This window comes from Copadichromis virginalis, linkage group LG14 (assembly GCF_057382275.1).
Source record: "Copadichromis virginalis isolate Kocher_CV1m ecotype Utaka linkage group LG14, C_Virginalis_male_GT1.1, whole genome shotgun sequence".
In the NCBI taxonomy this organism is placed as follows: Eukaryota; Metazoa; Chordata; class Actinopteri; order Cichliformes; family Cichlidae; genus Copadichromis; species Copadichromis virginalis.
In genome coordinates, this window is record NC_140631.1 from 29668692 (window position 1) to 29694453 (window position 25762).

The 25762-nt window shown below is 43.7% G+C and overlaps 1 protein-coding gene across 2 annotated transcripts in view; it reads right to left on the minus strand.

Annotated features, from left to right (window-relative positions):
• The window catches only part of alcamb (activated leukocyte cell adhesion molecule b), a 53829-nt gene extending 35630 nt beyond the window's left edge, over window positions 1–18199 (minus strand). For both annotated transcript variants that reach the window (XM_085430340.1, XM_085430339.1), the window contains exon 1: window positions 17890–18199. In XM_085430340.1, the coding sequence (XP_085286466.1) occupies window positions 17890–17950 (61 nt within the window). In that variant the 5' untranslated portion in view covers window positions 17951–18199. The remainder of the gene's footprint in view (window positions 1–17889) is intronic.
• Between the last annotated feature and the right edge of the window lie 7563 nt (window positions 18200–25762).

A 25762-nucleotide genomic window follows, 5' to 3' on the forward strand; every position in this document is an offset into this window, starting at 1 on the left:
TTTACATCGCCGGCTGTGGTGAATAAGGACTCTTTTTCTGTGTCGAACCGTGGGACTATTCGTTCAGGGGTTGTGTTTTGTGCTACGGATGGTAATGTGAACAGTTTATTAGCTGCCCAGCCTCCTGAAGCTCTCTTAGCTGCCCAGCCTCCTGAAGCTCTCTTAGCTGCCCAGCTACAAGCTGTGTCTCCTGTGTCCCCGCTAGCACAGTCATTAACTCCACTACAAGCTCCATTTTCACCTCTACCATCGCTTCAGTCATCAGTTCGGTCTGCCACTCAGTCGCCCTTAGCTCCATCATCCACACTACCACCTGTTTCTCTTCCACCACAACCGTCACTACACCCAGCCATTCAGGCTGCTACTCAGTCAGTCATTCAACCCATAGCCCTGCCATTAAGGCACTCTGTAGCCGAGCCATTAGCCGCCCGACCCGCAGCCACTTCAGCCACTCCTCCACCCGTCACACCTCCACTACAACCATCACTGCAGTCTCTAGCGCAGTCTCCTGCAGCTCTGCTTTCCCCAGTGCAGTCTCCAGTGTCCCCAGTGCAGTCTCCAGTGTCCCCAGTGCAGTCTCCAGTGTCCCCAGTGCAGTCTCCAGTGTCCCCAGTGCAGCCTCCTGCAGCCCTGCTTTCCCCAGTGCAGTCTCCAGTGTCCCCAGTGCAGCCTCCTTTAGCACAGTTGATAGGTTTGTAGCTTGAACCCATCCGCTGGAACGTTGAAGACAATATAATTACACTGCTAAGCAAGACACAAATAGGCAAAGTTCTTCATGTTACTCGTGCACGGGAGAGAACCGGACAGGCACCGTTCCTTCGCTTGACCCCAGTAGCTCTCGTCCGTCCTCCCATACACTATCCTTTTATTGAGGTTACATGAATATGCATAAGTTCATTAACATATGACGTCTACATACACAAAGAGTACCTTGCCTGTGTGTGTGTGTGTGTGTGTGTGTGTGTGTGGACTGCTGATCAAAGGGTCAAACATCCTTGGTCAGGAAGAGGGTAGCCTCCCCCTCACCCTAGATGGTTCATCCTAGATAACACGGTGAGGAAGTCCTGCAGTTCATCTAAACAAAGAGCACTTAGACTAGAACAGACGCAACTACGTTAATCCTACCATAAAATAATAAGACACGGTATGACCTCTCATGCTCCCAAAGTGCTGTCTAATACACACAAAGTTTGCAGACTATCAAGGATCAAAACCTCTACCAATCTACAACTAATTACAAAACTCTAAGCATATATAAGTAAATATTTCTAAGCATAAATGACAATCAACAATACAAACTCTAACAACAGTCACCCACTCAACCACCAGCACCACAACCGTCACTACCTCTAGTTCATTCCCCTGTGAAGTCATTAACTCCACCACCTACTCCACTCTCACCACCACCGTTACTACAGACATCAGTTCAGTCCCCTGTGCAGTCGTTTACTTCTCCACCGTTAGCAGCTCAGGTCCCCGTGTGTCCAGCAGCTCAGGTCCCCGTGTGTCCAGCAGCTCAGGTCCCCGTGTGTCCAGCAGCTCAGGTCCCCGTGTGTCCAGCAGCTCAGCTCGCACCTGAACCTTTGGCCCAGTTCCCCGTAGCAGTGCAGTTTTCTAGCCAGCTTAACGTTGAGCCCGGGGTCCCAATTCTCTCTGGCTCTACATCGGCTCCTGCTGGAAGCTCGGATGAGCTCATCCAGGACTCCGCGGCTCCCACGCCGCCATCTACCTCGTCCGCTGGGGGTTCCAGTGAGCCCGGCCAGCACCTCCTCGTCTCCGCTGAAGGGCCCGAGGGGCCCGTTCAGCCTCCTGTCTCCGCTGGAGGGTCCGAGGGGCCCGTTCAGCCTCCTGTCTCCGCTGGAGGGTCCGAGGGGCCCGTTCAGCCTCCTGTCTCCGCTGGAGGGTCCGAGGGGCCCGTTCAGCCACCTGTCTCCGCTGGAGGGCCCGAGGGGCCCGTTCAGCCTCCTGTCTCCGCTGGAGGGTCCGAGGGGCCCGTTCAGCCTCCTGTCTCCGCTGGAGGGTCCGAGGGGCCCGTTCAGCCACCTGTCTCCGCTGGAGGGCCCGAGGAGCCCGTTCAGCCACCTGTCTCCGCTGGAGGGCCCGAGGAGCCCGTTCAGCCTTCTGCCACGTCAGCTGGAGGGCCCGAGGAGCCCGTTCAGCCTTCTGCCACGTCAGCTGGAGGGCCCGAGGAGCCTGTTCAGCCTTCTGCCTCTGCTACGCCTGGTCCAGCCTCAGCCTCTGCAACCTCGTCTGGTCCGGCCTCCGAGTCTTCGTCCTCGTCTGGTCCGGCCTCCGAGTCTTCGTCCTCGTCTGGTCCGGCCCCAGCCTGTGCTTCGCCTGGTCCGGCCCCAGCCTGTGCTTCGCCTGGTCCGGCCCCCGCATCGCCACCGTCTGGTCCTGCCCCGTCTGGTCCTGCCCCGTCTGGTCCTGTGCCCACCAGGCCATGGCCTGCACGCCTGAGACTGGAGGGCCGCCGCTGCCTTCCGCGCGGTCGGCCTCCTGAACTGCTCCGTTGTCTCCTTCGCCGCCGCCGTTGCCTTGCGCACGGCCAGCCTCCTGCACTGTTTCCGCGTCGCCGCCGTTGCCTTGCGCACGGCCGGCCTCCTGCACTGTTTCCGCGTCGCCGCCGTTGCCTTGCGCACGGTCGGCCCCCTGAACTGGTTCCGCGTCGCCGCCGTTGCCTTCCGCACGGTCGGCCCCCTGAACTGCTCTGTGTTTGGGTTGTTTTCTTGGGCTCCGGTGTTTGCTGTGCTCTTCTTTTGTTTTCTGTTCCGAGCCCTCCGTCCTGGGCCCCCGCCGCCCGCCCTGGGTTGCTTTCTGTTTGGTTTTGTTTTTCTGTGTTTGGGCTGTCTGGAGCCAGCCCTTGAGGGGGGGGTACTGTCACGGTCCTGGGTCTCCTGACCCAGCGTTTTTAGTTCTTTGTGATTTTTGTATTATTGTACTTGTGTGTGATTTATTCTATGGCTTCTAGTTTTGATCCCTTGCCCTTCATGTCTCTCTGTGTCCCCTCTGTTCTGTGTAATTGTGTGTCTTTGCATGTTTGAGTTTCTTGTTTTCTGTCACTCTGCATTGTGCATTATGTTCTCATGGTTGGTTTTTTGTTACTCTCTCTAGTCTAGTCTCTTGTGTTCCCAGCTGAGTATTTCCCTGTGTATTTTGGTTCTTAGACCTCTGCCTTATGGTTTATGTCTCTGTATTTCTTAGTTGCTGTCTCCACTGTGTCAAGTTCGCGTCTCTGTGTGATACTTCCTGTTTTACTTTGATGGTCCGTGTCTCATGTGAATGCGTCCTGCTTTGCTTGTCTCGTCAGTCCTGATTTCTCCCAGCTGTGCCCTCCTTCTGTGTCTCATTCCCCTCGTTACTTCCCAGTGTATTTAAACCCTGTGTTTCTCTGAGTCAGTGTCGCGTCGTCCCTCATGCTGTGTGTGGATCTCCCTGTGAGTTCTTAGTTTATGGTTTCCCAGTTTAGTCTAGTTTGTATGTTTGTTCTACCAGCAAATAAAGCTGTGTTTTGAGTTCACCTCCCCGAGTCTGTGAGTCCTGCATTTTGGGTCCAACTCCTGCCTGCTGCACAGCGATTCATGACACTTGCTGAAACACTAATAAGAGTCTTTCTATTTTATTGGCCTAAAGTTGCGCTTCGTTTCAAATCCAAAGACTTTTTTTGAAAATCTCTTGTTTCTTGCTAGTTGTTGGTCCCTTCCGTGCTGAAACATGTGGTAGTTTTACAGGTGAAACCCATGTATGGTAAAGAATCCCACATTTACGCTGTGGTTAAGTAGTAGAAATAACATGAGAGGTAACATATGTCCTGAAAACACCATCTGCAGTTGCTGATTTTCAGCAACTCCTGCTACAATCCTGAATCTATCGCAGCTGTGATAACAGGTATCTGATCACATGGTTCTTACGGTTACATGCTATTTCGCCTGCGTTTGAGATGAGGCCTGGATAAGCGGACGCGGTTTCTCCGAGGGTATGATTTGCTTTTAGAAAACTTTATTTTTAGCCCATTTAATTAAAATTACAGCCCTTCTTCCCCTCTAGCGCTCACAGGAAAGTATAATCAGCCCAATTAAGGCTTCAAAATATAGTCACACGGATAATTAAATGTTTACAGTCTAATAAAACAGATTTAAGCTTTAAAGGGGTGAAGTGATGGAGGCAGCAGTGAGTAGCTCTTCACATTAATGAGTAGAGCGAGCTTTGAATTTACTGACAAGTCTGAACTGATATCTGCAAATCTAAGCGCAAGGAATGAATCCTCAAGTTCTTAAAACATCCTCGATTTTTCACCCCTTCCGAGTGAGAGGTGTTAAGAGGGAGCTTTAAAATATTCCCGACACATTCAAAACAACCTTCTTGACATCAAAGCGCTCGTCGTTTCACCAGGTCTCTTCAAGAGGTATCACATCAGACAGGAGGTATCAGGTTTTTTTTGCATACTGGCCATAAACCTGCCAGCTTCGCTCGCCTCAAGCAACTGAGCCAACTAGAGCAGGACTGACTTGTAGGGTAAGTGTCTGCTGTCTGGACTGGAGGCAGAACATCATTTGTAATCAGTTTTATTAATAGCATAAAAAGGTCCTCTGGAGTAACCGCATGCTGCAACGGAGGGGGGAAAAAGGAAGCCAGGCTGGTTCTGGGACAGGTGGCCAATTGAGTGAATACCAGTTGGCAATAGCGGTAAATAGTTGGCAATTTTGATAGGCAAGTCACTGTTTGTGTGATTAGTCAAGTTAAAATCTGCTTCCAGCATTGAAGGTTAAGGACTTGCTGCTTTTCTCAGTTTTATGTACATGTAAATCGAATATCTTTGGTGGAGAAACACGCAATCTAAAGATGTCACCTTGAGCTCTGGAAATGTCAGTTTTTAACATTTTCTTCAATCTTATTAATCAAAAAAAAAGGAAAATTCACAAAACATCTAGTAGTGATGTGACATTTTCTAACAGTCACTTAGCCCTGGCCAGGGCTTAAATCAGGACTACAACTACTACTCATTGTTACAATCAAATTATGCTTTTTTAATTAGATTTGTTATTATAACAATTGTTTTGTCCATGAAATGTCAAAAAAAAAGCAACATTTTACTATAATATGAAAGAAAAGGGAGCACTGGTATTAAATATGAATTATCAAAGTAGATCGTTTTTAAATTTCTGCCAGTCAGCTAAGTCAATTCACAACTTCCCTCTGTTTTGTTTCGCTGTGAATAAATATCCTTTTGGCTTTGGAGTGTTGGCTCATCGAACAAAAACAGCGTTTTGGGCTCTGGGAGCATGTGAGGTTCTTTTGCCTTTTTATTGCGACGCATATTAATGATGAAATCACCAATGCAGCTCTCACTAATACTCATGTTCAGCAAATTACATATGCAAACCGACATAACCCAACTGGAGGGTCAAGATGGAAACATCCACTGAGTCATCAGACTAAAAGCATCCTCATTCTAGTAATTAATTCAGTGAATTATGATCTTTTTTATTATTATTTTGAATTATTACCCCAGCTGGCTGCTTCAGATTCCACTATTTACACAACTGCAATCAGCTTTTGTTCAAGTACCCGCCTGCCTGACTGCCTGTCCCACAAGTGCTCCCTCTCCTCTAAAAGCAGCCCCACCCAGTCCCAGCCCCCACACCTCCCTGAGCAGGAAATCCTTTGAACATTTGTAGCCCATTGATCCTGTGGGAGCAGTTGTGTTTACTATTATGCCATCTGTATGACCATATTACAGTTTCAGGTGGTGCCTGAGGATACCAATCAAACCTGCTGCCACAACACACCCCTCTTGAAGCATCCTGGCAACAAACCACACACAGCCTCTCATGGGAGCAGTGAAAAAAAAATTTAAAAAGAAGAGGGGAGACAAATCAGGCCAGGAATCATACCTTTTCTACGTGGGTAAACAAGAATGCATCCACTTATCGATCTTAAAGTGCCTCATTAGATGCTGCATGAGGCATGGCCTAATATTTTCCCAACTCAAAATGCATGATGAATAGAAATATGTGCAGTGCTTTTATTATTGCATGAATTTAATTCACGCCACCTACTTTTCCGTATCAATAATGTATGTCTTGTTACGCTGTAAACAACAGAAAATATTAACAGGTAGGTATTTCCATTTGTTCGGCAGATGGTTTTTGTAGCTTTCATCTCTGGTAATTGCCGCGGTAAGGCTGATACTTTTATATTAGTTGGGCAAAGAGTCGTGTATGCTGTTGTGCACTCATAATGACAGAACTGACCTTCTAACCCTTCATTGTGAAACAGAGCAAGCAGTGTTCCCCATTCCAATGAGCCAAACAGCCTGGTTGGTATTAAGAGGGCATGACGGTTTCAACTTGTGTCCTGCTTCAGGTTTTGACTCTAGGGGGGTCGTAAAGCCTCTGCTGGCTAAATAGGGCGGAGAGCAGTGGGAGGAATACATGGAATGCAGATAATACATACAAAGGATTATGTACCTGTTTGCACATCAAGTCTGTGTGGTTTCACGTTTAATACCCCTGGACCAACGTTCACTTTGATGGAGGACTGTGAAAAGCTGGAGATTAGCATTATATGCAAAAAATTCACCTACATTCAAAATGCATTTTATCTTTTGTCAACGCAAGGTCACCATTAGTGTTATACTTCTTTTTTGTTGTTGTCTAAAGACACAAAAGATAAAACTGTCACAACAAGCCACATCTGATTCTTTTGTTTGTGCCTTTTGTTTCTATGAGATGAGATAACCGCTCTTAGTTGATGTAATTCAGTATATGTCACAGTCATCTTGGTTACAAAGGACCTTTAAGGCATAATAATTTCATTAGCGGTGGCTATTACATTTTCTTCTTCCATCATGGCATGAGGAGAAGCTATACATCAAGCTAAGTGCTTTTAACCATCCACCCTACGGTTGCAGTGCTTCCCACCCAACCTCACTCTGTTTCTTGTCCTGTGCGGTACATCCCAAACAAGCGCATAAAAAAGCCCTGCAGATCTGTCAGATAGTGAGATGTACTGGCAGCAGCGAGACATCCCGCTTCACAAAAAAAAAAACCCTGTCAATAAGCAAAAATGTGCCAACACCTCTTCTGCTACTGAAAGGTGTTCAAAATATGAGCAATGTGGCCTGGAGAGCTCATGAACAAAAGTCTCCATGGTTGTGCACAGACTATCCCCCTTCAAGCAAAGTGAGTCAACACACTGTTCAGTAAGACCTCCAAAGCCATGTGCTGCTTCTGCTTCACGGCCAGACAAAAACAAGGTTTCGGGGGTGAAGGCTTCCCTTGAAGTCCAAAAAATGATTTAAAACTGAACAAAAACACCGGGCTTGTCTGTACGTTGCTTCGCCATTCAGTCCTGATATATAGAGAAGGCTGCTGACTTTCACCATCTAATGTCAAAAATACACGATATCTTTGTCAAATACATTTTGTGTTACATATTCTAACTAGCCCTAACCCTACTGGCCTCTTACGCATCAGCGTGTCTGCTGCCCAGTATGCACCAATCTAAACTGTTGTTTGCATAACATGATCCAGGAAGACAATTCAGAAAAGGTGTTGTGAAATATGTAGTCTTTACAATACTGCAGCACATGTAGCAGAGTAGCATGACAGCTGGTGTGGAAGCAACGGGTACCTCCATAAAGACCTGCTAAGTGGTTTATGAAATATGCACAATGTAAAAAAGATAATAACCTGTCTTTTGTCCTCTTCAATATATAGTAACTTCTACTCCAATTATATATATATACTGTATGTATAAAGAATACCCATGCAGGCAGTGATTACTTCCTAACGCTCAGTACTTGCATTGGTCCCAATGAACAAGTATCAGTAAGGCTATTAGGTGGCTTGAACTTTTGATGGCACAATCTTCTCCAATGGACCAATATACAAATGATCTATCTAATACGGTCCTAAAGCCAATATATTTTGACTTTTGACTGAGCAGGAAATGGGAAATTACTCATACACTATATGGACAAAAATACTGGGCTCCCTTCACACTACACCTGCAGAAGCTGCTCAGCCGTGGAAACCCATGCCACGAAGCTCGCGGTTTCTGATGTTAATGCCAGAAGAAGTCAGCAGAGCGCTGGCGCCTTTTACGCGCCATGTGGCTCAGCACCACTTTGTGCCTGAGTTGCTGTGGTTCCTAAATGCTTCCATTTAGCAGTGATACCACTTAATATCTAGGGGGGGGGAAGAGATTTCACAAACTGACTTGTTGGTGACATCTTACTACAGTACAATCGTTGAATTCAGTGAGCTCTTTTGAATGACTCAATCTTATAAATGATTGTAGAGGCAGACTGCATGGCCAGGTGCTTGATTTTATACACCTGTGGTTATGAGGCTAAAAACACAAAACAATTAAAAGATTAAGTGCAGCCCAATGTTTTTGTGCATGTAGTGTCTCTTTGGTGAATCCTTTCCTTTCTTTAATGCGCCAACATCAGCAAAGGGTGTTGACAAGTATATAAAGAACTATTATTTGTGCTAAACACCTGCTGGTATTGTTACTATGAGCATCGACGTATGTTGATGTATTTGGGCTAAAGCACTTCTAAGCTTCGTAAAGGCTGACAAAAAGAAAAGGCCTTTACTGTCTTCAGTTGTTGGTAATATAAAGAACATGCATATTAGGCGACGTAATGACCTGTGACGAAAAAATGCATTACACAAGAGACATCACAAAAAGAAATATAGCCATTCAACCATGATATCTATACAAATGCTGCCCCAAGGAGAAAGGTAACAAAGTTGTCCAATTATTAGAAAGCCACTGGGAAATATTGTAGTCTGAACCAATACGCCTGTAAAAACAAACTCTGGCTGTGATGTTGTCTTGGTTTAGCGCATCCATAGGTGGTGGCTCTGTTTATAAATCAGCATACTCTGGCAAGCCCTTCACAATAAGACAATCAAACCTGAGATTTTCATGAAAAGGAGTCGAAAATCCATTCAGCTTCAACCAAAACATCCCAAACCTACATTCTTAGCTTTTATTTTCAGCTCTCAATTTTTTATTTATTTCCTTTTATAATTTTTTTTGCTGTTTGACCCTGAACATTTAAATGAGATCTTGGCATCATTAAAAGAGGAAATGATGTATTATCTCTTCTATAGCTTCTACTTGTATGATGGAGGGCAGGAATGGCAGGGTAATGGTTTCTGGCATCTTCATTATTCAAAATTACACACTTCAAAGCTCATTTAGCAACATCCTCATTCTATAGGCTAGCCAGCAATAGCAGTAATGCAAATTTTTATGTGACAAGGGCCAGTGTTAACAAGCTAATAGTGAGTTTACTATTAAATATCCCTGCTGTTTTCCATTGTTACCACTTTACAGCAAAGCCACAGTAAAATTAAAAGTGATACATGCAGAGAATTTAGCATTTAGAGGATAAGTCAAGTCAATTATATGTATTTAAACTGTACCAGTGGGATATTTAATGCTTTGAAATTCTCTCCAGCAACACAAGGCTACTTGACCTCTTAAGTCGTCCCATTAGAAAATTAAGTACTGCATCCAATTACCAGACAAGCATCTCTTCACCTTCCTTGTAAGGTCTGGCAGCAGAACAGCCAAATACTTAACAGCAAAGCAGAGCATTTTATCACGAAGCATCTAACACATCAACAAGTCATGCATCAGCGAAAGCATCGCTTGAGGGGTAGCTGCCACGCAAAAACCCACCACTTGACTCCTATGAATAAAAATTGAAGCTGAATGTCAGGAAACATTGCTGCAATTGCAGATGCATTAACAAAAAAAACAGTTTTGAGTAACATACTGTAATCTGGTGTGAGGATTATAGTTTTTCTAACCTTTTCCAGGCAGCTGCACATTAGGAGATGCATGCCCAGGGGTCCAAATACAAGTCTCAACTGGAACACATACTAGAATGAAAGAAGGTCTCAACTTTAGAAGGGAAATCACAAGTTCCTCATTTCATGGACTGATTTATGTTTTTAGGATTTCCCTTTATTTTATTTTATTTTTTTATAATTCAGCATATAATTTCAGTAAACAGTTTGAAATGTTTATCTTCCATGTTTAGCTAATTACTTCAGTTTGTCTAATTACTTTTCAAGTGTTAAACTACCTCAGGTTTCAGCTTGGCAGCCTCGATGTGTATTTGACAAATCAGAGTAACATTAAGAGGATTTCTGAATCTTTGTGCACTGGAACTTTTCTCATCAAGCATACGTTAGTTCTCAGGCACCGCAAAGCCAAACTTAGCTGCAGTTCTCGATATCAGTAAGGATGTGGTTACGCTGATACCATTCAAAAATCGAATTGGTTAACTCTTCTAAGAGGTGCTGTTTGAGTTGCTGTTGCCTGTCCAGTGTTGCTACACCTCTGCAAACTGCTTTTCAGCCCTATTTCATACGAGATCCTCTGTTCAAGCTGGTTCTGACTTAATCAGTGTTGTATCTGTTATCTACTCCACATATGCAGGTGGAAAGGAGGGGAGGTCCCAGAACAGTGCCAGGATGGTTGCCGAGTAGCCTACTAACATTACTATGAAATATAACCATATTAACATTAACATTAGCTGCTGTCTCAGAATGACATAACACAATGATACTTTTTTGGATGAACAAATCTGGATGCTGGTATTTGCTTGTGCTGCTGCTTTGCTAAATTGGAAGTATTTACTCGTTGGGTATGAAAAACATGTTAGCATGTATGTTTTTACTTTTACTATCACCCATCTCTTACGGGGTCACCTAGTCACCTACTTCTGCGTTTAGTTTTTCCTGTGCTTGTGGCCATATTCCGTCTTCTTCAGGACAGTGTACACCTTGTAGACCTATGCTGCCCCCTTCAGCTCTAGAACAATTGCAGCCTTGGTATGTGTACTGCCTGTGGTACCTACAGTAGCTTATGGTAACATCTCCTAATATGGTTGTTCTATATCCGCGGTAATACTGGTATATATTTTTTATATGATATAAAAATATCTTATTGCTATAGCTATGTGTTTATGTTTCTTAGTGTGCAGAACAAGAAGACAAGCCCGGGCATGTCTGAGAGCGAGAGGGATGTGTCCGCTGCTGTTGAGCAACATCATCGAACAGAGCACAGTGCTTTCCAAATGTGCGAAAATGTTCCGGTTAAACGTGGAAACAACAAACCTGTTTCACCACTCCAGGCAAAAACACATTATCAAAGGCAAGCCAGTCTATAAAGGAGGGGAGCGACCCAAAACTAAACAAATAACTCCACCGAGTGTCACCGGAGCACTCATTGTACTGCTTCAGTGACACTACATCAGTCTGCTCCACTGCTCTTCCTGTGAGAGGAAAAGCAATCAGTGGATTGAAATTACTGATGCATTGACACGGTGGAAAAGCAGCTGGTTAAAAAGGTCAGCCTAAGATTATTATATGACACTATTGTACAGGTCCTGATGAGTTACAAGGTTAAATTACTTTAGTCATTGTTAAACAAGAGTATTAAGAGGTTATTTTATACTTTTACTGAAAATTTCCAGAGAAACACTAGCTAGGCTACATTTGACTCATGCTGTGTCACTGGATGTTGTTGCTATATTGCTGCTGCTTCTGGCACCTTGTTTTAGTAAATTCACAGTTTGAATCGCGCAGTTAATATCAGGATCCCACTGCAAAAGAAGGATGGAAAATGATCCTCATTTACTTACACTTATTAAACATTTACAACATTTTTCCCTATCTCATCAGAAGTATTTTTCCTGAAATATCGTGATATAAGTTTGAGCCTGTATCGGCCACCGCTAACCCCTACGAAATAGTGCGAGCCGAAATCCTCCAAAGAAGATCTTTACAGAGATACCGACCATTTTTAAGAACAACCTGAAAATTCTTTCATTTAAAGAGTAAGGTACTCATCTTAGAAGCATGTGGTACACTGTTATAAAAGGTCCATGGTAGTCATCAGTGTATTGACTCATTGGTGACTCAGAAAGATCTGCCAGTCGTTTAATTTTCCTGTTGTTTGATATTAAACACTGTCAGAATGATGGGCTTTTAATTCCAATCACAGATATGCTGTTGCTATCCTCTGTGAAAGGAAGTCGTCCCTGAATGGGAACTCCTGTCTCCTTACAAGTTCAGCCATAGCAGCATGTAATCAAAGATAGCTTCAGGCACTGCAGACTGCTGCTGCAGTCTATGAAGGGAGGATGGTGGACATCAGCACAACACAAAGAAACAGCTTTTAAGATGGCGAGAATGTGAATACTGAGGTCAAATGCAGACAAAACCTCCCTGTTGAGTCCCAAGGGTGGAACGTAACCGGGAGCAGTGCAATGTTTCATGACTGGAAAACTGCTAAACAGCGTCGGAATGAATAGAGTAACTTCTCAGTATTGCAAAAGAGCTTTGGAGCCAACAGAGGGTGATTCAGAAATAAATGGGAAGACAAAACTCTGTGTCGTTTTATTAGTGGCCCGAGGCTTGGAATGAATGTTTCACCTTTAGCACAAAAGCTGTGTCAACCTGTCTGGCTCCCTTGAACCGCAGACAAAGAAAAAATATAGGTTTGATATAACAGAAGCCTTCTATCTTGCTCAGTGTCTCTTGTATATATAGAAAGAAGCAATGAGGTTTTATGAGAGTGCAGGCATAAATATCAGAGGTCCATCACTGACCCCCTTTTAAGGGCAGGAGGGACATCCTGCTACTGGTAGCACCCATGTGGTGAGACTCTGCTGTCAGTGGTGCTGTGGCTTTGTCTTTCTTTTACCTACAGGATAAATTTGAATAAGGAAAAAGTAGCCCATTAAATGTAATCTACAAAAAAACAAAGGACACATAAGCAGCCACCATGTGGCTTCCCTATATATGTGTCCCTTTGTGGTATTCCTAAAACCGAGGTCAGCTCATTAACATCACAGTTAATGGGAGAGGGGGTGCCACTCAAAGAATTCATTAAAACAGAGCAATAACGCTAATGGAGGATTTGAACAAAGATCCAGGCCCTGTTAAAGATGGGTGTGGCCACAGGCTTTTCAAATGGAGGGGAGACGCTTCCCCCCAGTCAGGTTGCACATGTGAAGTGCTGGGACCGACAGCAGCAACTCTGTGCCCTCTCTGAGGGGTGTGTGCTGTTCCATATTAATGACAAAGACAGCAGCGGGAGCAAGAAGTCGCTATCATACACTCATTTGTTTAAAAAGAGCAAGCGTCACAATACAGTCAGTGGGAGACCACAGGAATCCAGTGAAAGCTGAGGGATGCTTCAATGACTAAAGACCGAAACAACCTCACTTTTAGTCCCCGACCCAAGGACCAATCTGGGGTGCCACTCCTTGTTCACCAAAACCACGAGTGGCTTCGTGCACATCAATGGGGGCTTTCCTGCATAAATAAGGAAGAAGCACCACTGCATTGCACAGTTATCGCTCTCTCATGTTGTTAAGTCTTCCTTTATAACTGAAACAATGGAACTGTGGTGCCTCTTCTCAGATAACAAATAAACCATTATTTAAACGACAGTGACAAACAAGAGAAAAGGGGGGAAATGAGACATTAATCTGTCTGGTAAAGTATCATAAAGACTCCTCTCACTTTATTTCACTCAGTGCGAGTTGTAAAGCGGAATGTATAAAAAGTCAATAAAGTGCTAAATTTAAACAATTTTCTGAACCTGAGCAGGTAATTGAAATAAGAAATGGACAACTGAAAAGGCAATTTTGGCTGAGATTATAAAAATGGAATATATCGCACACTCAGGCTCTGAAAGTAGGGCAAGCCAATCACCAAAGTGTAATTAAGATTCACTTGCTGCTGTTTTACTGATAATCCCTTGTGTAAAACTGTCACAGGCGAACAAAAGACCTTTTTCCTCATTGAGTCATTGCCTGAGAGTGATTACTTCTGCCACCCAAGTCCTTTCATTTTCTCAAGGCAAAGCCACTCATACATCTCCCAGCTTGGCCAGTCCAGCAGAGAGGGAATTGCTCTGTCTGACATGTAGGAAGCTCAGCATGTTCACGCACTCACCCATATTTCTCGACGCTGTCGCGCTACATCTAATCTGAAGGTGACGTTTGTTTTGGCAATCACATTTTAGAAGGAATTAAAAGTATTGCAAAAATCATTAAGTGAATAATAGGACTGCAATTTGAAAAAGTTATCATTAAGCTTAGAGACGGGAACAAGCTGTTCTTGCGGCAACTGTACACACAAACAGGAATCATAAAAAGACCACCCCCCTTCCTCCCCGCACTCCTCCACCTGTTCAGTGTCCTGCTGGGGGCCGAGAGAAACCAGAGTGTGGTTGGAGTGCGCCTCTGTGTGTGTGTGTGTGTGTGTGTGTGTGTGTGTGTGTGTGTGTGTGTGTGTGTGTGTGTGTGTGTGTGCACCGCTGCAACCCTCTGCGTGAGGGGGGCAGAGCAGACAAAGACCAAAAAGAAATTAGTATTACACTGTTTCTATCGAACTGCACTACATTAGAAATACAAATAGCCGAGCTCTTTTTTGCACCACTGAGCACTAAAGCTCTCGGTGTACTGTATGTGGGTAGGCTCAATGCACCACGCCATATGGTACGGATGCACATTTGTCATAAGCATCGTTTCTCTGGGGACAAGCTAATGCACCGGCCTGGTTTCTTAGAAACTGTAACATCCAAAGCCTTTTTTTTTCTTCCTCTCACAGAAGTAGAGCAGGTTAATGATCGCCTTTTATGTGAGCTTTCCTAGTTTAAGATTTGCAATGAAACCCTGCTCTTTGCTCTTTCGTGACACATCAAAGACTCTAACAGCTTTAATTTCATCGTAACCCCGGGTTATTTTAAGTTTCACGCAAAACTTCCATCTTTATTTTTAGTTATTTTGGAATTTAAAACGTCGTTTAAAAAGTTGTGACTGCTTATTCCAGAGAGATCCTCACATTCCCGCTATAAAGGCCTGCTGCCAGGGGCGCTGTTAGGAATTCTGCACCCCCCGTTGGGAAGTGACACTGGCCTCTCCACCATAATGCGGCTCTAATTTACAGTATGACCTCGCCTGTCTAAACGGCCCTCTCTTGTTTGAGGAGCCCTTTTGTTTTGTTTTTTCCCCTCCTCTCCATCAGCAGCAGCAGCAGCTCTGCCTGCTGCTCAAACTTCCACTTCTTATTCTGATCGAGACCCGAGGAGCACATGATGCACACAAACAAGCGCACAGAAACCCAAGTCTCTTGTGTGAACATCTGTCTCTTTCTTATATCTCACTTGCTTTGTGCTTCTTGGGTGAGTAATAGCATCTGCTTCACTTTATACTCAATAAAATGGTCTTTTTCATCCAAAACACAAGAGCACTAACTGTGTGATACCAGAAAAGATTCCACTTCACACTTTGGCTCCACACATACGACTGAGAGTCCTTTTGAGAGACATTATGAGACACCAAATACGGGTTAAGCATCCAGCAGGATAATAACTTATAGATATCTCTTTTGGGACTATTTGAAGCATTCCTATTATAATAAGTGAGATATATTATGGATGAATGGAAGGTTTGCTCCCTTTATTGGCTTAAGATGTTGCCAGTCAGATTACTCCTATATGATGGTCCAAATTAGGCATTTAAATTTAGCAGATTGTCTTCTTTTCCCATGCATTGGCTCTACTTTGATTACAGAATGGGATTATGTTCTCTACATTTGCAAAAACGTGGCCATTTCCAGATTTTGATCAACAAATGGCTCAGCCACTCGAAGAGATTAGGCCTCAAATTGACAGCAAGTGAAGTGCAGATGCAGGATTTCTATTCAAAGCCATGATTCGCTTGAGTTGTCGTCCTTCCCTTCAATGCATCTGAATTTTGCATGAAGGAATACAATACTTTCCAAGTCACAAAGAAATCTCTTTTCAAAGGAGAAACTACCACAAGCAGTCTTCAAACATCGAGAGGAAGCCGCCTATAAACAAGATGAGACGTGCACAAGCGCCCAAATGAACACTTGTACAAAATCTTACATGTATCTCAAACATACAATTAAAGCTGCTTTCTTTCTTTTTTTCTTTCCTCAGGAATTAACATCAAAACGTTCAAGAGACAAGTCCTGACACAACCTAGTTAGAGATGAAAGAAAGGAGAGTGAACCCATCTCCGGTGAAATTGGGTGACCCCTTCACCCCCTCACCCATCCCTCAACAGATTAGTCCATTAGCAAAAAAAAAAAAAAAAGGGGAGAGCCCCACTTGCCTGACAAGTAATACCAGCTGTGGCACGGAGCACTGTCTGTCTGTTCAGGAGGGGAGGTGAGGAGGGTGGTGGGGGAAGGGTGGAGACAAGGCGGTGAACAAAAAACAGATGCATCTTTCTGGAATATTTGTTCCAGGACTAATTCAGGACTCTCTCCCCCCCTTCTGTTGTGTCTGGTAGCAGCCATGGCGCGGCCTTCAGCGAAGCAAATATAATAAAACACAGGCTTGTTTTTTCATTACAAGTATTGATGCAGTTTTTATTGCAAATCCAAAACTCAATAAACACCTTCAGGCAGATTCTGCTCACACTGAGCAAATTGGCAAAAGAAAACCGGACAAGTTTCGCTTCACCTTTTGCCCTCTCTCCTTCACGCCAACTGTGGTCTAAGCAAACACGCATGTTTTCACCATCACTTGAGGCCACATGTGTAAATACGCAGCAGCGTGGACAACCGTAAAGTCTGCCCTCATTACCCACTCAGAGCACTCTCCTCCAGTGCTCTGAGCACACGGCACTGCAGCGGCACAGCCGTGTAAAAACACTTTAAAAAGCCCATTCGTTTCCTCTCAAACAAACCACCTGAGCTTGACTGATAGGTGCTGTATGGTGTTAATTTACAACAACAGGCGCCACCGTTGTGTGACGAGGTGAAGGGGAGCAGGGTGATATGAGCCACTCCGCCTCTTTCCTACCCAAGGAAGCACTTGAAAGCCTATGGATTTGCCTATGGCCTGGCTGAGTGACACCAACACATGGCGCTGCTACCTGTTGGCGTGACAGAGGAGACTGTATGGAAATCTACAAGCACACTACATACCACGCCCAACATCAAGAGCACGTTCTCAAAAAAAGAATCATCCTTTGTCATGGTTTCATCACCTTGAGGGAGGGAATAGCGAAATCATGAAAATCCAGCTTAGAAAAAACACTGAAAGCACAACAGCTGCACTGAAATCACACAGAAAGTTCCAAATTTCTCTGCTAAAACTTAATCACTTGTGCAAGCCATTACAACTGCCCACATCCCAGTGTAATTACTGGAAGGAGCCTGTCAGAAGTGCTTCCCTCCACCTAACAGACAGCCCATAATTAAAATAAATCATACAGGATGTGAGCCAGCATCATTCTGCTCAGCAGCCCGTGTTAACAGAACACACACACGCACATAAAAAAAGAGACATGGTGGTGGTTATGACATCATGGCTTGAGCACATGTTAACACTGGGTGAGGATGACCACCTCACAATGGGCAGTTTATAGAGAAGAAAAGTCACTTTTAAAGACATGAGCTGAATGCGGAGGACAGTTTTACCTCGAGGTGAGGAGTTGTAGGAAACTACTTAGTAATTAATTTTTTTTTAAACAGATTACATACTTAGGTGGTTCAGAATTTAACACAATGGAGAGAGGAGGTCACGAAGTTTGTGGCTCATAGGAAGCCCATTTAGTTTCTTTTCTTAAAGAAAGGGGACGTGTTAGTAGCCTGGTGAATCACATGCTACTACATAAAACTGTACTGCAGACTACTAACTTATAACTACGAAACACCCACATTCCTGTTTCCTTCTCTCCCCGGGAATGTGATCGATAAGCCCGGGCTGAAGTTTTGGAGGCACCTGCGTGCTGCAGGTACGGGACTTTCCCCTCGTACCTGCGGCTTCCAGCGCCACAGCCGCCCGCTCGGTGAGACAATAGCTTACCTTGGCTGAGAAGCGCGATGAGGAGGAGGGCAGACGCGTAGCCGGCGGACAACAAGTGCATCCTTGCGAGTTTCACAGATCCTCAGTGGGCTCTTCCAGAGGTTTGTTTAAAACGCACACACAGTTTGGTTTGAGTTTTTTTGTTTTGCGTGTTTTTTTGGTGGATTGATCTAAATCGTCCTCGGGAGCCTGGTGCTGCACAGCCGCAGTTTCACTTCTTTTTGGCTCTTGTTCCAGCGTGGCATGTGCTCGCCAACTCGCGCTCGCGTCAGTTCTGGTGGAACAGGTAATTGTGAGGGGCTCGCGGACGAGCGCGAGGGCGGGGGATACTGTCTGCAGCTCCGCCCTGAGATACCCCCCCCCCCCTCCCTTCTCCCTCTTTCCACCCACTCCACCTTCCCCTCCTGAGCCAACCACCCTCCCACCACCACTTCCTCCCTTCCCCTCCAGCAACATCCTCCCTCCCCTCCTCCTCTTCCTCCTCCTCCTTCACCTCCTCCCACACACAAGTGCACCCCACCCCAGCTCTTTCTTTAAGACCCCCCTCATGTCTCCCCTTGCACCCCCCACCCCACCCCTCTCCCTCACCCTCCTTCTCTCATCTGAAACTCCTATTTCCCTCAAACCCTCCCACCCATTCTCTCTCTTTCCAACAGTCACCACCATCCTGACTTCACACACACACACACACACACACACACACACACACACACACACACACACACACACACACACACACACACACAAAGGGAACCCTTCAGTCAAGCAGCACCTCAGACTTTTTCAAAAAGTACACAAACACCCACCTGCATTTTAAACTCACCCAGCTTTCAACTTGTGTATTATTTAGCAGTTTATTAGGAGTGGGCTGTTTTCTCAGCGAATCAATCAATCAACCAGCCGGTTTATCAAACATGAGAAATGCCAAGGTGACATTTTCACTTCTTCTAGTTTTGGTCCAATCAATGGATCCAAAACAGTTTACGGTGAATCAAAAGCTTAATGGGGAAGAAGATGGGGACCGGGGAAAGCTGAACTTTTCTGCTTTTAAACGACTGATCTGTCACCTGATACTAGCAAATTCGTTTTATTTTGATACTCGCCCATTTATTTTAGCTGTCACAAAAATAATCATAAAAAAAAAGTTTTTTAATGTTTTCATCGTTCTGGATAAACTGAACAAGCACATTCCTCTTGTCAAAAATATAACCTGCCATTATTAGATATGCAAAGCTGCTTTTTTAGATCATTTTCTGTTGTTTGTTTTTATTTTTAATTGACAGCAGTGACATTTGATGAGCTAGCGAGGACTCTGAATGCTCATGGCAGCTTGAATGTACAGCCATCATATTACTGCCTCCAAGTAAGATATCCATAAGAAATGCACTAAGAGTCTGCAATGATGGAAAATGCCAGAATCTCAAAGTTGCACTTTAACAGAGTGCTTGAGTACTTGTTACTTTCTCCCTTTTGCTCCATCCAACATGAACTTTCACACACTTAGAGATGCACACGCACACATGCTGAGGTATATTTTCAATCAGCCCCCGCCTTAGACTTGTTTCATGCAGAAAACACCACAGAGCGTCACACAGCTTTGTGCCTCACAGGCAAAAAAAAACACCCCAAAAAAAGCAGAAGATTTATGAGGAAGCAGCCTGTGCATCCAAGGTTAATTATAATGAGGATATTCCATTCCTTTCCATCCATACATAATTAAGCCTTAATTAATTATACAGTCCTTTTGTCATCTGTTAAATTTTCAATAATTTCATAGATCTCAATGAATGGCAATGCCGGCATGATGAATATCCATTTAATGGCTATATAACACTTAGAATTAATGTAAGAGCTTCAGATTGCTTTTTACTTCCCATCGCTGGCAGTCGAATCCTGCTCTGTGTCGTGTTAGCAGTCGTCTGCATTCATTTGCATTGCGTGTCATGGTTTCCGTGTGATGACAAATAGGACGTGATTATAGATGAGGGTTGTTTTCTGTGAAAGTGCAACGCTCTAAAACTGATATAACAATGGCAGTTCCAGCGAGTCCATTTCAGAAGCAGGTAAAAATAACATGAGAGCATGTGAAATGTCATTAAAACCACACTTGCTGCAAATAAAATGATTTACTGCTGTGCTGTAACTGCACGATCATGCTTGTCTGATCGCAAAATGTGTGTGTATGTGTGTGCCCAGTGTGTGTTGGGTTAAGGGGAATCTACTGGGGGTGAAGAAGTAAGTATTCCTCACCCTGGGTGCGAAATTCATGTAGGTCTGTGATGGCTTGTGCAAATGGAGTGAGGGCACAGGCTGTGAAAACCTAATGCAATTTGATTAGAAGTTAACCGCAAAGCAATATTTTTCCTGCCTCAGTGCGCCGAGAGAAGGGGGAAAAAATAAGAGAGAGAACTATTTGCTTTTTTCTGTGTGACTGAAAGTGAATGAGACTGACTGATGACCAAGCCTGGAGCGTTGTGTTCAATTACAAACAATAACATGTTGGTCATAATTAGGATTTCAGGTGAGGCTGCTCAAGGACTAAACAGTGGAAGAAAACTTGTGCGAACGCTGTGCTAAAACTTCACATCATGCTTTTTCTTTTCGGCGGAATAAATGCAGCTGAAGCTCAGGTTGATTTTGTATTCACAGGAGAGCATTTTCAGTCAGTCCCCATGACTGGAGAAAAAAATTACACACAGAATAATGAATTACAATATATCATGTCATACTGGAGGAACTGTACCAGCTCCTGCTGTCTTTTATTTGATGAAAGAATGAGCGCTCCTATTTTGACATCTTGTGAGACATCTTGTGACACAGCTCCTGCTATGAGCATGGAAACAAACAACCTTGTGTTGCTATGGACTCAGGCAATGAAAGTACACATTTCTGACATTCAGGGATGCGGCAGACAGATGATCTTTATTTATTTATTTATTCGCTTCCCGTGCTCGCTCGTGTTGTAGATACGCACTAATTATCATAGGTTTGTTTCAAGTATAAAAATAATTAACTTCAGCTTTGTCAGAACAGTGGCAACAGCAGTAACCTGAACTGGCGGCGCGGCTCGATTTGCAGACTGAACAGGATCCCACTCGTTTACAGCCCCGCAGTAGTCACTTCTTTTTTGCGTCCCCCCCCCCCCCCCCCCCAAGTTTAAGGAGCTAATATGGAGTGAGTTAATTTGGCTCTTCTCCAAATTTTGCTTAAAATCTAATTTCTCCTCCATCCCGTGGAGGTGTCGGCCCCTTTCAGAACCGCCGGTGGGAGGCAGACGAGTGATTGGTTTCCTACAGATTGGGCTTCAGTAAACTGTGTCAAGAAGCGAACACAGTGACCCTGACATTTTCAGTATGGCCAAGGGAGGGGAAGATCCACTTAATGGCTAGTCCTGCGCCAGCTAACATCCCGACTTTGGATCAATAATTGCTTCATTAGTTAATCTGATTGAGTGTGTGAGCAGCCTGTAGTCGATGCAGAGTTACCTCTCTTTCTGTGAGGAGTCTGTGTTTTATTGATTTCATTGTTCTCTGCAGAGCCTAACTTTTCCCCCCAACTAATCCTCACATTTACACAAAGAAAAGGAGAATGGATCTCTTTGTTTGAGCTCCTCATGCCATCCATGCCTCACTCATATTAAATCCGATCAATAGAAACAACTTCTTGACGGTGACTGTAAAACAAATGATGGAGGACAAATCACGTCTTATGTTATTCTTCTTGTGCTTTAAAAGGGCAACAGTTTTTGCGTCTGCAGGCTTTACGAAATATTTCTGTTCATTCTTTTTCATATATCTCTGCAAAGAGTTGTGCACTGTTTCATGCAGTTAATAAACCCTGTTGCCTGCCCGTGGTTACTGTAAGCTCGAGGTAATGATCGCGTATTCATGCAACCTGATGTAAAAAGCTGCACAACAAACTGTGAAAACAACACCTACAGATTAGTACCTATTATCCCGTGAACATGCTGGTAACCTGTTGCTTAGTTTCGCAATTAACAGTTAAGGCATATTTTTTATCATTTAATGGAGTCATATTTTGTCCACCCAGCAAATACAAGTTCAACGCTGCAGTAATTTTTTCTCCAGCTGGGTCTCCACCAACAACTTTCAGTCCAAAGCACGGTGCCAGAAGACAATAGATGCTAAAGAAGATGAAGGGGAACTGCAGAACCTGGTCATTTGTCTTGTTATCAATATAAAAATACTGGTAAAATAAAAAAAATTTAAATAAATGCTAAAAGTTTAAAAGCAAGCGACTACTTCAAGCCTGCCCACGTTTCTGACTGCTCCCTCAGTGCCTTTAGCGTCTACATAAATGACTCTTTCCTTGCCTTTAATGGTTTGGCATGCAGGTTGTTTCACTTTGTTTTGTCAAATCTATAAATAGCAGTACAGCAGTGGTCTGAAAAGGAGCAAAAGCAGCAAGTGGAGGGTGGGCACTGTGGTACCAAGTGCATCAAAACATCATTATAGTGAAAAACTATCTCTCTATGAATGACTCAAAAAGCATTTCTGAACACATTAGAAGCTTAAATGTGCCTTTAAAACACCCATGATGCTGGATTTGAAGCTTTTAAACACACAGGAGAACCTGAATGATTTTGGCCACCTATAGCCAGGACACACTACCTGACACATTATTTGCTGGATACCGTGTTACGAACGTTTTAATACACTTTTCATAGTCTACATGAATCTGCTTGTCTTGCTATCATGCGTGAGGTCTTTATGCTGCCTTTAGCTGGTTAATCCTGTATTGTGGAACTGTCTTGGATGTCGGTGCAAATTCACCGAGACAAATTCCTCATTGTGCTTGGTGGAAGAATACGATCTCTAAACGCCTGTGGCCTGATGGGAAGATGCTACAGGAATGACAAAATGCCGTTTTAAAGAGCACAAAAGTGAGGTTCCTTAGGGTATTAAATGAGAGCTCTGAAAAGTTTCTGCTGTCTGATATGATGATCACGGCACAGGTCTTCTAAAGAGGAAATTGCGCACACTTTGCTATTTGCCTTTTCCTGACATTTAGATGACGGCACACGCACTAATATTCATATCAAGATTTCAGAAGGCAAAGTCTTAATGAAGAGGGGAAAATTCCTGAAAACTCCTCGATATATAGATATATAGTTAATGTAAAAATCCATATAAAAAAAAAAGAAAAAAAAAACAACCTGAGAAAACGTGGCTGAAACATGTGAGGGAGAATCAATTACAGCAAGAGCTGAGGGAAAAAATAGAGTTCAGATGTACTACAGGTGGAGACGTTCACAGTCTGTGTCTGCCTGCTTTCTGTGGTGGATGCAGCTGCTGGCGTGTGATATATTTGACCCAGTCTGGCAGGTTTGGCTGCTGTGTTGCGTCTGTTTCCCAAATTACCTGGCTGTGAATGCATAAATGTTATTCATTGGCAACATGAAAGGCAGAGAAATTATTCATGAAGATGTAGGCTGGTCTGCTACAACTCAGGCATCTGTCAGCTGTCAGTATTGTTTATTTCTCACCTGAGCCTGAAACTATTTGTTGGTTTGTCAGTTAATGGCGGATCATTGCCGGCGGAATCGGCGGTACTTAAATGCCGCCTGCTGCAGGCTGATGCTTTGAAAAACAACTCCGAATAAACACAATTGGCATACTCTTGTTATCCCTCTCTAATGCGGCACAGAATATTTCTGGAATACATATTCTGCCACTTTCTTGTAATGACATGCAACACCCAAATGCTCCATGAAATTAACTCTTAAACAACAGATAAGTCATGTTAAGGCAATTTAAAAATTTTTAATTCATTGACATGCGGGGATCTCTAAGTTATTTGAACAATTTGTTGTGCACTATCATTTGCTGCTGACTTTTCCTTATTTTTTTTCTAAGCAGCATTGTGGTGAAAGCAGGTTGACATTCTGTTCAGCAGTTAATCTTTAAAGCACAAGGGGTAGATACCAGCCGAAGAAAGATACCATCTCCTGATATATTGGAGTGAAAAGGGCATGTCAAGAATATCAAACGGATGACAAAGTAATCAAATATAAAAGAACTCCCCCCCCCCTGCAACAACAGAATCAGCTGTTGCCATTTGTATGGTCTGAGAGGAAGGACTGCGGAGGTTTCATAGAAATTTGTGCAGTGTAGAAAAACAAGACCTCCTGCTTTCGGAGACTGAGGTCTGCATGCTTTGTTTTCGAGCTTTACATACATTAGAATAATCCTGCTCCTATTTGGCTGCTTGAAAATGTGTCACCACATGAGGTTTAGAGAGTTTGGGAACTTTAATGTTCACTTGTGGCAAAAATTTGCTGCCTTTGCTGATTGTTGTCAGTGTATATGTTTGTTTGCAAGTTTATTTATCACACTTCTGGCAAATACCACATTAGCACAGCATGTGTAGCCTAAGCAAGCTCCCAGTTAGGATTTCATTCAAATACAAACAGCAAATGGAAGAAAACTGAAAACACTTGATAATCTATGGCCAAAGATCTGACAACGAGGAAGTGTTTCCACTCAAGTTCCAGTATTAATGAACAGAGGAAAACATTTTACATAACGGCACCTTACATGTCCCCATAAATGTGACAGAAACCCAGAGAGGTTTAGCCATCCTGGCGAGTGTCTGAGGAGCCTATTTACCTTTATAGGCTATAAAACTGAAATGATGATGTGAGATGGTACCGGTTCCTTATTCGCCTTTAATACACATTCAAAGCTCAGAAGCTTTAAGCATAAACAGGATACAACAATCATATATGCATAGACTTTATTTATTTTAACTCGTCAACTGCTTTTTAACACAAATATCTGGCGATCACATGGCAGGTAAAGATGAGCTGTTGAAGTGGTGCCAGATGGGCTGGTGTGAGTAGTTAAGAAAATGCTGATCTACTGGGTTTACAGAGCGTGGTCTGAAAAGGCATAGAAAATATCCACTGAGAAGTTCTCTGAGCAAAAATGCCTTGTTGGTTCAGAGGTCAGAGGAGAAAGGCCATTGTGCTTTGAAGTTGGAGGAAGACAATAGTTTCTCAAATAACCTGTCGTTACAACCAGGGCATGCAGGACAGCATATCTGAATGAACAACATGACAAACACTGAAGCAGATGGCTAGCAGAAGAACACAATGGGTGCCACACCCGTCAGGTACGAGCGAGAAACTTTGATATGCATGGGCTCATCAAAATTGGATAATAGAAGATCGGAGGAATGTTACCTGGTTTAATGAGTCTCGATTTCAGCTGTGACATTTGGATGGCAGGGTCAAGATTTTGCCTGAACAGCATGAACGCCTTGTATCAAGAATTCAAGCGCCTGCTGGTGGTGTTAGTAGAGGATATCTTCTTGGCAAACTTTGGGCCCCTTAGTAACAAATGAGAATTGCTTAAACATCCCAGCCTACCTGAATATTGTTGCTGACCGTGTTCATGCGTTTATGACCACATTATTCTGATAGCTGCTTCCAGCAGGAAAACAGGCCGTGTCACAAAGCTCAAAAACATCTCAAACTGCTTATTTGAATGAGTTCCCTGTACTCAGATGGTCTCTGCAGTCACTAGATCTCAATCAGGGCACCTTTGGGATGTGGTGGAGCGGGAGATTTGCATCATAGACATGCAGCAAAGAAATTTGCAAATCTGCTATCATTTCAATATGAACCAAACTCCCTGGGGAATGTTTTCAGCACCTTGTTGAATCTATGCCTCAAATATTTATGCCAGTTCTGAAGGCAAAAGGAGATCCAACCCAGTACTAGGAAGCTGTACACCTGTCCTGAGACAAAATGTGAAAAAGGGTCCCAAATGATCATTCAACATACAAAACAGCCTTTGAGAATCACTCAGAAAGTATCTTTCTCTTCTCTCACAACACATGGACAATCTTG